The sequence below is a fragment of the Salvelinus namaycush genome, chromosome 32 (genome assembly GCF_016432855.1).
Source record: "Salvelinus namaycush isolate Seneca chromosome 32, SaNama_1.0, whole genome shotgun sequence".
NCBI classification, from domain to species: Eukaryota; Metazoa; Chordata; class Actinopteri; order Salmoniformes; family Salmonidae; genus Salvelinus; species Salvelinus namaycush.
In genome coordinates this window covers 7,386,893-7,400,582 of record NC_052338.1, presented here as the reverse complement: position 1 = coordinate 7,400,582, position 13,690 = coordinate 7,386,893, and the positions used below count along the sequence as shown (strand labels likewise).

The window sequence follows — 13,690 nt, the reverse complement described above, 5'->3', positions numbered from 1 at the left end:
CCTGGTAGCCGACCAGGTCAGAGTATGTAGACTAAAATGCTGCTACAGTAGATGTAGGTCCTAGAAGTAGTCTGTATAGAAACCAACATGTGCGCAACTATGGGGGAAAAACAGCCGGGTTTGGCTTAGATTGTCATGTTAAAATAATGGGCATCATGCCAACCCAGAGATGGCGCTAGTGGGGAACCTATCTAGGATATATAAATAGGTGCGTTATGAGTTTCTGATTAGGATGTCGTAACATGTAATACCTGCGTAAAGGATTATGCTTGCATTTTACCAAACTCCGACGTGAGTTATTCACATAACATGGTGTCAGAGAAATGAACCCAAAGCCAAGCGCTACGGAAAAGAGGATACGGTTTGTGGACAACGTAATCGTCCGATAAAGGCAAACAAGTGGAAGAATTGAGCGAGGACGAAGACTGCAATATCTCTCAGTCAAATTCCGGTGCCGGGCGCCATGGACATGAAAGGTGATTTGTATCAAAACTGATTGTTTTTCCGTGATCAGTGGGAGAATTAAGAAATCGTTACCGCCTTAGATAAAAACGACCCGAATGTGCGAGTGGCAATACTGCTTAGCGTTATTGGAAGAGAGTGCCATATGCTTCAGCGTTATCTAGAAATGGGGGAAGAGGATAGGAAAAAAAAGTTATGAAAGATTCATTTTTAACACGTGAACAAACTCAAGCAGAGACGTCTGGTCAATATGTTGTGAGGCTGCGCCTGATTCATGTGATTTCGGAGAGACGAAATGCTCAGACAGACTTGTGATTGGCTGTAAAGATGAGAGCAAGTATGCTGCGCGAACCATAATTTACGCTGACTAAAGCCATAGATATATGCAGAGCAAGCGAACAGACACAGATCCAATTAATAAAGATGACCACTGTCTCTGAACAGACAGAATCTGTCAATTATGCCACCCAGAACAAATACAGAGGCCATGTCGATAAAAAATGGAAACTTAAATAATCGGACAGTAATGCAATGCGGAAAAATTCTGAAGATAGGTGCATGTTCTGTGGATCAACACACGCAAGAGCCAAATGCCCAGACGCAAGAGCCAAATGCCCAGCATATGGGGTTGTATGCAAATTCCGTGGGAAAAAATAACCATTTTGCTAAAGTGTGCAGACAAAGTAAGCCTGCCAAACTGCTAGAACAGGATACATGCAGTGATCAAAATGATGATGAAGAAAAGTGGACATGCTATACATGACAGATGTCAATTCTGTTCAAAGTGGCAAAGATAAATGGTTTACAAACTTAAAGCTTGCCCCACTGACGTGTGATAACTGTGATTATGATCCAAGCAGCACTCAAATGCCAGCTAGACAGTGGCTCAACTGTCAATATACCTGGCTACAGAGACTTTATGTAAGTGATGGAGATGCAAAGCCACAACCAAGCAAGGCAAGGCTATGGCTGTATGATGGCTCAGTTATTACACCAGTAGGGGAGAACTACAAGCCAATCATGATGAGGAAACGTGCTAAAGTTCCAAGTGGTGAAAACCTTCCAAAAGCCTCTCCTTTCAGCAGAAACGTGTGAAAAGCTTAAGTTGCTACAGCTCAACCACCAACATGTTGTTCATCATGTCAGCACTCAAGAAAAACAAAAGGTCCCATCAGACTTGAACTCCTCGGAGGCAATACTGAAACAGTTTGAGGACGTTTTTTAAGGGATGGGGGCTCTGCCAGGTGAGCTCCACCTGGTGGTAGATGAGGCTGTTAGACCAGTTCAACAGCTTCCCCCGCCGAATCCCCATTCCACTGAAGGAAAAGATACTAAATGCTGTTGATTCAATGGAGGAACAGGGTGTCATTACGAAGGTCACCAAAGAGTACATCCATCCTGGTAAGGGACTACTGGACATACAGAGACAAACTCACAATGCAGGAAAAGGTCGTCTACAAAGGCGATAGGGCGGTAGTGCCAGAAGCTCTACGCCCGATGATTCTCTCTCGTATCCATGCAGGGCACTCGGGTCGAAGCCAGTCTCAGGAAAGCCAGATACTCAGTATTCTGGCCCAACATGACCCAACAAATGAAACATGTTGTGGCTGTGTGCAACATATGTAATGCTAATCTACCTAAGCAGCAAAAGGAAACGCTGCACCAACATGACGTACCAGCACGTCCTTAGTCTAAAGTGGGAATGGATCTGTTCACAGTAAAGAATCTTCCTTTTCTGATTATAGTGGACTACTATTCAGATTTTTGGGAGGTGGAGAAATTGACACAACAGCCGCTTGCATCATCGACTGTTGTAAGCAGCAGATTTGGCATACCTGACAGTGGTGGTGTTACGGATAACGGGCCCCAGTTCATGAGTCAAGACTTTGCTTTGGTTTCAAAAGCCTGGGAGTTCCATCATGTGACCTCCTCACCCTACCACAGTCAGGGTAATGGTAAGGTGGAGTCAGCAGTGAAAATAGCAAAGGCTATGCAGGAAGGCACAGATGTGTGGCAAGCCATTTTGGCGTCGGGTAAATACTCCCATAGAGGGCTTCGGCAGCAGTCCTGTGCAGAGCTTAATGTCTAGACACTCCCGCTCTCTGTTGCCAACAGCTCCCAAGCTCCTCACACCAAAGGTCATTGGGGATGTTCAGGCACACCAACGTGCACATCAGGACAAGTCAAAACATTACTATGACCAGCATGCAAAACATCTGCCTGTGATAAAACAAGTGCTCCTGTCACCTCACTCTAGGGATGCCACATGGAGTCACAGCACACGCATAGGACAAATCAGCGCAAGGTCATGTGAAGTGGAAGTAAAGGGACGAAAGTATCGAAGGAACCGGAAGGACATACGCCCAGTTCAGAAGAGCATAGGGCACAGAAGGGCTACATGGGAAGACTGTGAATATCCTCTGGATAGTGTGGGCAGGAGACAGGTAAGACCCCACCAGGGCAGTTATCTCTGCCGACCGTGCCTCCACAACTTTAGGAAGATGTGGAAGAGGAAGGAGAGGCCCTGAGGCTCCCAGAGGTGCCCAACATCCCAGAGGTGCCAGGAGAGGACCTGAGGATCCCAGAGGTGCCCAACGTCCCAGAGGTGCCAGGAGAGGGCCTGAGGATCCCAGAGGTGCTCAACGACCCAGAGGTGCCAGGAGAGGACCTGAGGATCCCAGAGGTGCCCAATGTCCCAGAGGTGCCAGGAGAGGACCTGAGGATCCCAGAGGTGCCCAACGTCCCAGAGGTGCCAGGAGAGGACCTGAGGATCCCAGAGGTGCCCAACGTCCCAGAGGTGCCAAGAGAGGACCTGAGGCTCCCAGAGGTGCCCATTATGCTACCAATGTGACACACTTGACTAGGACAAGGGCTAACATAAGACCGCCCCTGCGGTACGGACACTATCTCCCTTAAGAGATGGACAATATATTTTTTTACCTTGTAAAAAACAAGGTGTTGATAATGTAAATACGTATTTTCACTGTGGTATTAAAATGGTATGTAGTGCTCGAGCTAATTATATAGGAAAAGGAAGATGTTAAGATAATGGGTATAATGCCAACCCAGAGATGGTGCTAGTGGGGCACCTATCTAGGATATGTAAACAGGTGCATTATGAGTGTCTGATTAGGATGTCGTAACCTGTAACATGTAATACCTGAATAAAGGATTATGCTTGCATTTTACCAATCTCTCTGACGTGAGTTATTCACATACTGTACATATACAGTTGACAACGTGTAAACTATGTTTATAGAAAATGTTTATTGAAAATATAAATGCATTTGCACAATGAACACTTGTCTCTCAAATACATTGTTACAGCAAATTTTACAGAGGTAAAGACAGTTTCAGGTTGGATATTTGACGGATATTCGCGCTTTCAAACCTCAATAGCTTTCAAACCACTTGAGCCACAGACTCCAAATAAGTGTCATGATGTTGGAAAAATTGTGCACAACATTACACAGTTCTTATTTCACGATTTGGACAATAAAACGTGGAAATGTGAGCAGCATTTTGTATTCCTAGTTGAATTAGTTAGGGAGCGTAAACAAAGTACCAACTTTTTTTACATTTGAATTTCAACAGCTCCTTGGTCATGTGACCTACTGACCTCAAACAGGGTTCAGAATGAACACTCAGTGGGCCTACACATTGCACACTCTTTAGTTTGTCCATTTTCATCTTACACGATTTTACATGAATTTAGTCAACATTATAATTTCAATAGCTCCTTGGTGATGTGACCTACAACTACTTTCAGAATGTCCATGGACTGGCGGAGACGGCGCCACGAGGCGTCCAGTGCGGGAAGCGACTGATCCCGGAGAAGCTGGCGGGAGCCCCGGGGAGAGTTCTCTTTTCTTTGTGAAGGGCAGGGCACCCTGGAATGGGTTCACCCCCGAGAAAGGGGCCCAAGCCCTGGAAAGCATTGCGGTTCCGGCGGCATCCGGTGAGCTCTCGCTGGCCCTTGAAAATCCAGGGGAGAGGGTGTACATTTCAAGCCGGGCCGTATCCATATCCGCAGCAGGTCTCCAAGGTGAACAGCCTCTGGCATGTTTTAACAAATAAGGGAAGTTGCACGCAGAAGGGTCAGGGGCCAGAGGCCAGACACAGAGTGTGAGAGAGCCCAGGCAGGTGGGTATAAGGCTTAAGACATTGGGCTCTGGATAGGTAGGGGGCTAGGTGGTGGTCGCCCATCCGCCCGAGCCCGTCCTCTGGTGGGACTGTGAGTCAGGTTGGGACTAGCTGTGGAAGTCAAAGGGTCACCAGGTGCACAAGAAGGCCTCCCCCAGAGAGTGTAGGCCAGGAGTCAGAGGTCACCAGGTCAATGCGGGCCTGCCTGGAGGTCAGGAAGGCCCCAGGGAGAAGGCCCAAGTGAATAGGTGTTTGAGTGACACTGTCCTTCAGGGGGGCAGAGCAGGGAAATTAATGTAAAATTGTGTGATTTGAAAATGGACAGACAAAAGGGTGTGCAATGTGTAGGCCCACTGAGTGTACATTCTGAACCTTGTTTGAGGTCAGTAGGTCACATGACCAAGGAGCTATTGAAATGAGAAAGTTAGAAAAATTAATGTACAAACGTGTGAGATGAAAATGGCCAAACTAAAAGGTGTGCAATATAGAAGGGTAGTCAGTGGACATTATGAACCTTGTTTGAGTCCAGTGGGTCACATGATCAAGGAACTATTGAAATTAGAAACATTGAAAAACATTGAAAATTAATGTAAAATCGTGTGAGATGAAAATTGACAAAAAAAGGTTGTGCTACATATTAGGCTACTCAGTGGAAGTTCTGACAGCAGTTTGAGGGTTGTAGGTCACATGACCAAGGAGCTATTGACATTTGAACGTTTGAAAAATGTATGTAAAATCGTGTGGGATGAAAATTGACAAACAAAAGGGTGTGCAATATATAAGGCTTGTTAGTGGATATTCTGACAACAGTTTGAGGGTTGTAGGTCATAAGACTAAGGAGCTATTGAAATGTGAAACTTAAAAAATATATAGTAAAATCTCATGAGATGCAAATTGACAGACAAAAGGGTGTGCAATGTGTAGGCCCACTGAGTGTACATTATGAACCTTGTTTGAGGTCAGTAGGTCACATGACCAAGGTGCTATTGAATTTCAAAAATGTAAATAAATAATTTAAAATAGTGCGAGATGTAAATCGACACAAAAAGATTGTGTGCAATGTGTGTCTATGCCATCGGGTTAGCTAGAATCAGTAATGAAAGTTTTAGGAGTAATGGTTAAAGAGCTATTGAAATATGAGGTCCCTAACTGCTGATAGTGGACGTAAGGAAGACTACAGGCGAATATCCAACCTGAGTCTGTTTTTACCTCGGTGCGAATATTTGCCATTTTAGCAGTGACATGAAATCAAGAACAAGATAAAACCAGCTAAAACGAGTCACTTACGATTCCCAACATGGCAGTTTCTTGTCATTGTTGATAGCTATCTGCAAATCCAGAATCACAACTCACGGACTTCTGCCACATTGAACCGTGTGCATCGTTTTCGTGACGTCAGCTAACCCATCTATACACTGTAGGATATCACGCGAGAAGAATGAGTAAGCCTCACAAATAAAGAGCGAAGCTCTTGGTAATTATTCAGACCATAGGCCTAATAAAACATTCGTTTTCTATTATATTGAGATCAACATAAAGATGCTCATTTACATAGTGCCCCATTATTCCCAATATAAAAGAAGTTTGGACAATAACAGGAAAAAAATACTTTTGAAATGTTGGTTGGAGTAACATGGCACAAGCATTTTATGTTGCAGCATCAATGTCTACTGAATTTGAACGGTGTTGCACCAGGTTGTGCCCTTTCATCATACTGATCAGTTAATAAAGGTTGTGCCTGTATTTAGACAATGGGCACGTTCCTTGTATAATGTATCCATTCCTCATTGCAAATCCGAACTTTCGCCTCATTCAGTTTGATGTAACAAGCATTCGGCAGTCTTTCCGGCAACCCTCGTGGTCAGTTGCATCATATAGGCTAGGGGAGCGTTTACGTTTTAACGCTTTTATTCGAACTACTTCATTTTGTAGCTTCTGTTTAAATCGCGTGTGTTTTGAGCAACACACGTGCCAATCACTGTTCAACCATAGGTACACAGGTCTGTTGTATACACTGTTTCCCACCCATGCTATGACGGGTTAGAAAGAAGAAAATAGTGGTATCCTTTAGATTAGTGTGTCCATCGGTCGTGGATAGGGCAATAAATAAAGGGTACCAAGAGCATCATTTTTAAAAAGTAATTATTATCCTCAGTTCATCAAAATACCATAACTATTGTTCACATTTTTACCCAAAAAATATAGATGAACTACACACATGGTAGGGTGACAACAGAGGCCGAGAGCGAGTGGCATTTGAGAACATCACCTACAATGTAACAATTTATGAACAATAATTGTTTCATTCTGCTTGTTCATGTTGACTGAATAACCCTGAGTCATGGGCTACTGTTACTATTCTCACACTGAGTCACGAGATTTCTGACAGCCATGTGACGTGATACCCAATACAGTTATTCAATTTCAGTCCCACTGCTTGAGAACAATATACGGGAGGCAATTTATGCAGCATATATATAAACCTAATTGTCGAACAGGCTACACATATTCTACAACTTCAACCATTTAAACAAATATTAGATGGAGGAATAGCTCGAACGGAAGAGCATACAAATGGATGGATCCTGATCAGTATCGCGGACGGTGCCAGGCGTGTGATACATTGCTTTGGTACTGGGGCAGCGTTGCATCAGCAGCATCCGTCATCAGCTGATCACTCTCAAGGTCTCCTTCGCAGAGCATCATGGGGAGGACACTGGAACCGCTGGTTCTATCCGGGGACCGCTACATCCCCTACAACTAAACCAACGTTGGTTCAACATCAGCACCATAATAGGAGACCCACGCCAAAAAGAGGTCACGCAGAGAGCATCTCGTTTTTCATAGGTTGATGGGAACTGAACTAACTCCTCAAAGGGAAACGTGCGGATGGTCGCGCATCCACTCCACAAGCCTGAGCTATATGAAACGAATAACGAAGACATTTGCAAGGGACTTTGTTTTAGTAGTATCCTACCGCATTGGTGCCAGTTGAATCCTGGAGGGCGGGAGAGGAATAGCACGACTGGTCACGACAGGTGAATTGCGGTAAATTGCTTTATTTATACTATTATGTGACATATCTAGGGCATTGCTGACAAACCGTCTGTATATATCGGTCCCGTGTGGCTCAGTTGGTAGAGCATGGCGCTTGCAACGCCAGGGTTGTGGGTTCGATTCCCACGGGGGGCCAGTACAAAAATGTATGTACTTGTAAGTCGCTCTGGATAAGAGCGTCTGCTAAATGACTTAAATGTAAATAAAATATTGATTAGTAGGTCAAGAAGTAGTGCCTTTATAGTAGCTTTTGACCGTTTAAGAAGTGTGGGAATTACTCTATTTGACCGCAAAGTCTACGTTTTGCATTTCATAGAATAGTGATTTTTATAGCGAAGTATAAGTATATTGTTTTTGCTGCCATCGGATTCCTCTATTAGCTCAATACGCACTGGGCATACAACAAATCAATTGAATAGAATCGTAAACAAATGAAGACATTGCAATCTATTAAGACGTTAGAACGTAGGCTGTCAGGATATAAAATGAGTAAAATTGTTATTTTAGGGCTACTTTAGTTCAATTCATAAAAGCAGCAGGGCAACGTTTGTTTACAACTGTGATCAGATTCAGCACCAAGGACAACGTCTTATCAGTTCTTTATTTGCAGGCTGCAGCTTTCAAGACTGTGCGTGCTTTTCCACCTGAATATCTTTTCTCTTGTCCTCCTGTCCTGTTTGTCATCTTCTCATCAAGAGCTTCTATTTGTTAGTGAATATCTATCTATTCACTGAAGATGGTGGAGGAGGAGGTAAGTTCTGCTCCCTAATTCAATCCTGTAGACAGAGTAGTAATCTATGCTGCTGTTATTATATGCTGACCATACACTACTCACACGTACTATACTTTGACCATACAATGTGTGGCCCCTCAAAAGGTCCCTAAACCTTTGCATTCCTACAATCCATCAAATTATTTCCAATTCTGTTGCATGCAGTCAGAATGTCATATGACTGTTCAAAACCTACTTCATGGTGGTGGGCGTTGTACTGTATGATGCTGTATATCAGTGAGTCATGCTCATGTTCTATGCTGAGCTTCCATGAGCCATACAGCACCTTCCGAAAGTACGCACACCCCTTGACTTTTTCCACATTTTGTTGTGTTACAGCCTGAATTTAAAATGGATTAAATTGAGATTTTGTGTCACTGGCCTACACAAAATACCCTATAATTTACAAATGAATAAAACACGAAAGGCTGAAATGTCTTGAGTGAATAAGTATTCAAGCCCTTTATTATGACAAGTCTAAATAAGTTCAATGTGCTTAACTAGACACATAATACGTGGCATGGACTCACTCTGTGTGCAATAATAGTGTTTAGCATGATTTTTGAATGACCACCTCATCTCTGTACACCACACACGCAATTATCTGCAAGGTCCCTCAGTCGAGCAGTGCATTTCAAACACAGATTCAACCACAAAGACCAGTGAGGTTTTCCAATGCCTCGCAATGAAGGGCACCTATTGGGAGATGGGTAAAAAATAAAAATCAGACATTGAATATCCCAGAATATTCTAAACATGCATCCTGTTTGCAACAAAGCACTAGTAAAACAACAACCAACTTGACAGAGCTTGAACAATTGGTAAATATTGTATAATCCAGGTGTGCAAAGCTCTTAGAGACGTACGCAGAAAGACTCCAAGCTGCCAAAGGTGATTCTAAAAATGTATTGTGTCAGGGGTGTGAACACTTATGTGAATTAGATATTTGTGTAATTATAAAAACATGTTTTCACTTTGTCGTTATGGGGTTTTGTGTGTAGATGGGCGAAGAAAAACAACTATTTAAAATTCAGGCTGTAGCAAAATGTGGAATAAGTCAAGGGGTATGAATACTTTGTGAAGGCACTGTAGGATTGGACAGTTAGATTACTGTTCTATGAATAATAGGTTCCAGAATGAGCTTTTAGGTAATGGACGTTTATCGTGCAATAGGCTATGGCATACACTTCTAATCATTCATCTCTGCTATTGACATAATGAAATAACCCAAGGCCATTTGGATCTCAACCTATGTTGTGGTTTTGAATATATAGCCAAAGCTAATCAACTCATCAATACAATTTGGCCTCAGCGTCCTTCAGTACATGAATGGGTTTGATTGATTCTCTTACAGTAGGTTAATGAGATAAGAGTGAACGGTTCAGTGAATGGCTCAAAAATAATTAGGCCAGAATCGTTGTTGTATAGAGAGAGAGAGAGAGAGAGTATTTTCCCTCCCACAATGCATTGGTGCAAGGAGCAGCAATGCCATGTTTTATCGCTGTGTGTTTTGGTCTATTTTAGCGAGTGTCAATTTAACAGTCACCTTCAGGCAGTTGTTATGAAAATGAGGACGAGACAGAAATACTCTTGGAGCGAGGGGGTTATGGAAGAAGTCGTGTGTCCATCATTATAAACAGGGAGGGGGAAAAAGAGGAGGAAATAGATGCAGTCTGGGATGGGGTTATGAAATAAGTAGTGTGTTACATCATTGGAAAAGAGAGGGATGGGAACAAAAAGAGGAAAAGAGAGATGGAGCCCTGAGACAGAATCGGAGTGTACAGTTCACTAAGGTCAGATGAATAAGTTCCACTTCTGTGACTCTGAAAAGGACTACTACCCTGTTGAATTCTTATTTTTATCTGAGTGTTGCTCACTTTGCAAACAACCCCGTTACTAGGCTACTAGCACAACGTTACATCGTACACATACCTGAAGGTATGACCGTGTGTAATCGTGAAATATGTTTTTAAATCAAGTACAGCATTTGGCCGGGCTGAAAAGGAAGACCTCTTTAACACAGTCCTTATCCCAACTCTTTCAATATTGATACAATTATTGTACAAACCATGATAATTTTACCAATTTTGAATGCATCTCAAGGCTTATTTCTACTGAGTCATTGTGACTTTACAGGCGGCGAAGGGGGGAAGAGAGAAGGGGAGTGGCGGAAGGTGAACTTCAGGATATAAACAGAGTGAGAGGAGGGAGGGAAGAGAGAGAGAGGGATGGATGGATGGAGGGAGGGACTGGGTTTGGCAGAGGCCATAGTGTTTCGCCCGTTTGTTTACAGTGTGTTAAAATAGCACAGACTGTCACATTGTACGTTTTTGCAGACACATGCCTTGTCTTGTGACACATCCCTGCCTACTTCAGTTTCTATTTTTCATTGGGATTTCCGGATGGTTCCTCTATTCCTCTATTGACTGGAGCCATCACTTTGGGAGACCTTCCCGTCCAAACACAGACATACAAAACACAGAAAATACAGTATATGCCATCTAAATATGTTTGGAAATCTGTCATACGGTGGAAGAGAAAATGTAATTCAGTAGGAGAAGAGATGAAAGGGCAATGTTTATAATGGACCAGAATTGCATCATTCAACTATAGTTAGATGTAAGGTGATGTAAAGATCAAATCAATTATACTGATGTCAAGAACATTTGCGATCTTATATTTCATTGCATTCAAAATTTGGGGGCGTTAATAGCGTTTCCTACACAAGTCCCTCACGTCTCTGTCATCTCTTCTCGCACAAACTGAGGCTCCCATACGGCCTCAACACCGCCTCAACCACGAGCTCTAAAGGTGGACCAAAGGGCACCTAAGCCGCGAGGAAAGGTCATTCCAGTATCATATAACCTCTAACAATATGCCTTCTCAGCAGTGTCTCTGCATAGTGTTGCGTATTACTGGATTCAGCAGAAAAGACCCAGAGCTTGATTTATGTGGCCTTCAACGAGTTTCATTTGAGAACTGGCTACAGGGTCAATTAAGGATACAGTCAAATGTAAATAGCCTACATTTTGGTATCCAGCATATAGCCATATGTATATGCATACGACTATAAAGTGGTCTGCTAATGTTATAATGTATCTAGCAGATCTCAGCATGTCTTTAAAGACTGGTGAAATACCTTTTGTATGGAAATGTGCCCGAGTGACCCCTCTCCATGAAGGCCGAAACTCCTTAGACCCAAATAACTATAGACCTATACCAGTAACCTGTTCAATAGAAAAATTCTATGAGAGATTAATATATTCTCAAATGTATCAGTACCTAGATTAATTGAATTTCACACGTTGTATCTGTCTTTAGACCTACCCATTCCACTACTACAGCATTAGTGAAACATACAAATGATATAAATTCTTAATCTGACCAAGGCAAACTAACTGGTGCCATCTTTATGATTTATCAAAAGCATTTGATTTAGTTGATCATCTTACTAGGAAAACTTAAAAACATTGGTTCCACTAACAGATCACTAAACGGGTTCAATGCGTATCTCAGCAATAGAAAACAATGTGTTTTCATGGAAGGACACAAAGACCCAACTGACTGACTGGAATCATTTACCTATAGAAATTAGGGCATTAAAATAACACAGTGAATTTAAGAAAGCCCTATTTCAAATGTTAAGAGCAAACTGTTTTGGGTTTTTAACTAATAGAAACATCACCATGTGAAGATATTTGTAAATATGTACAGGACCATTCAAAAGTTTGGACACACCTACTCATTCCAGGGTTTTTCTTTATTTTACTATTTTCTACATTGTAGAATAATAGTGAAGACATCAAAACTGTGAAATAACACATATGGAATCATGTAGTAACCAAAAAAGTGTTAAACAAATCAAAATATATTTTATATTTGAGATTCTTCAAAGTAGCCACCCTTTGCCTTGATGACAGCTTTGCACACTCTTGGCATTCTCTCAACCAGCTTCATGAGGTAGTCACCTGGAATGCATTTCAATTCACAGGTGTGCCTTAATTTGTGGAATTTCTTTCCTTCTTAATGCGTTTAAGCCAATCAGTTGTGTTGTGACGAGGTATGGTTGGTATACAGAAGATCGCCCTATTTGGCAAAAGACCAAGTCCATATTATGGCAAGAACAGCTCAAATAAGAAAAGAGAAACGACAGTCCATCGTTACTTTAAGACGTGAAGGTCAGTCAATGCGTAAAATGTCAGTGCAGTCGCAAAACCATCAAGCGCTAGGATGAAACTGGCTCTCATGAGGACCGCCACAGGAATGGAAGACCCAGTTACTTCTGCTGCAGAGTATAAGTTCATTAGAGTTACCAGTCTCAGAAATTGCAGCCCAAATAAATGCTTCACAGAGTTCAAGTAAAAGACACATCTCAACATCAACTGTTCAGAGGAGACTGCTTGAATCAGGCCTTCATGGTCTAATTGCTGCAAAGAAACCACTACTGAAGGACACCAATAATAAGAAGAGACTTGCTTGGGCCAAGAAACATGAGCAATGGACATTAGACTGGTGGAAATCTGTCCTTGGGCTGATGAGTTCAATTTTTTACATTTTTGGTTCCAACCGCTGTGTCTTTGTGAGATGCAGAGTAGGTGAACGGGTGATCTCTGCATGTGTGGTGCGCACAGTGAAGCATGGAGGTAGAGGTGTGATGGTGTGGGGGTGCTTTGCTGCTGACACTGTCAGTGATTTATTTAGAATTCAAGGCACACTTAACCAGCATGGGTACCACAGCATTCTGCAGCGATACGCCATCCCATCTGGTTTGGGCTTAGTGGGACTATCATTTGTTTTTCAAGAGGACAATGACCCAACACACCTCCAGGCTGTGTAAAACCTATTTGACCAAGAAGGAGGGTGATGGAGGGCTGCATCAGATGACCTGTCCTCCACAATCACCCAACCTCAACCCAATTGAGATGGTTTGGGATGAGTTGGACCGCAGAGTGAAGGAAAAGGAGCCAACAAGTGCTCAGCATATGTGGGAACTCCTTCAAGACTGTTGGAAAAGCATTCCAGATGAATCTGTTTGAGAGAATGCCAAGATTGTGCAAAGCTATCATCAAGGCAAAGGGTGGCTACTTTGAATATTCTCAAATATAAAATATGTTTTGATTTGTTTAACACTTTTTTGATTACTACATGATGTGTTATTTCATTGTTTTGATGTCTTCACTATTATTCTACAATGTAGAAAATATTACAAATAAAGAAAAACCCTGGAATGAGAAGGTGTGTCCAAACTTTTGACTG

The 13,690-nt window shown here is 42.4% G+C and overlaps 1 protein-coding gene across 1 annotated transcript in view; it reads left to right on the top strand.

Annotated features, from left to right (window-relative positions):
* Positions 1 to 1,690: 1,690 nt before the first annotated feature.
* Positions 1,691 to 13,690, top strand: part of LOC120026780 (solute carrier family 2, facilitated glucose transporter member 1-like) — a 21,344-nt gene continuing 9,344 nt past the window's right edge. The window contains exons 1-2 of the mRNA XM_038971496.1: positions 1,691 to 1,735; positions 2,960 to 3,289. Of these exons, the coding sequence (XP_038827424.1) occupies positions 1,691 to 1,735; positions 2,960 to 3,289 (375 nt within the window). The remainder of the gene's footprint in view (positions 1,736 to 2,959; positions 3,290 to 13,690) is intronic.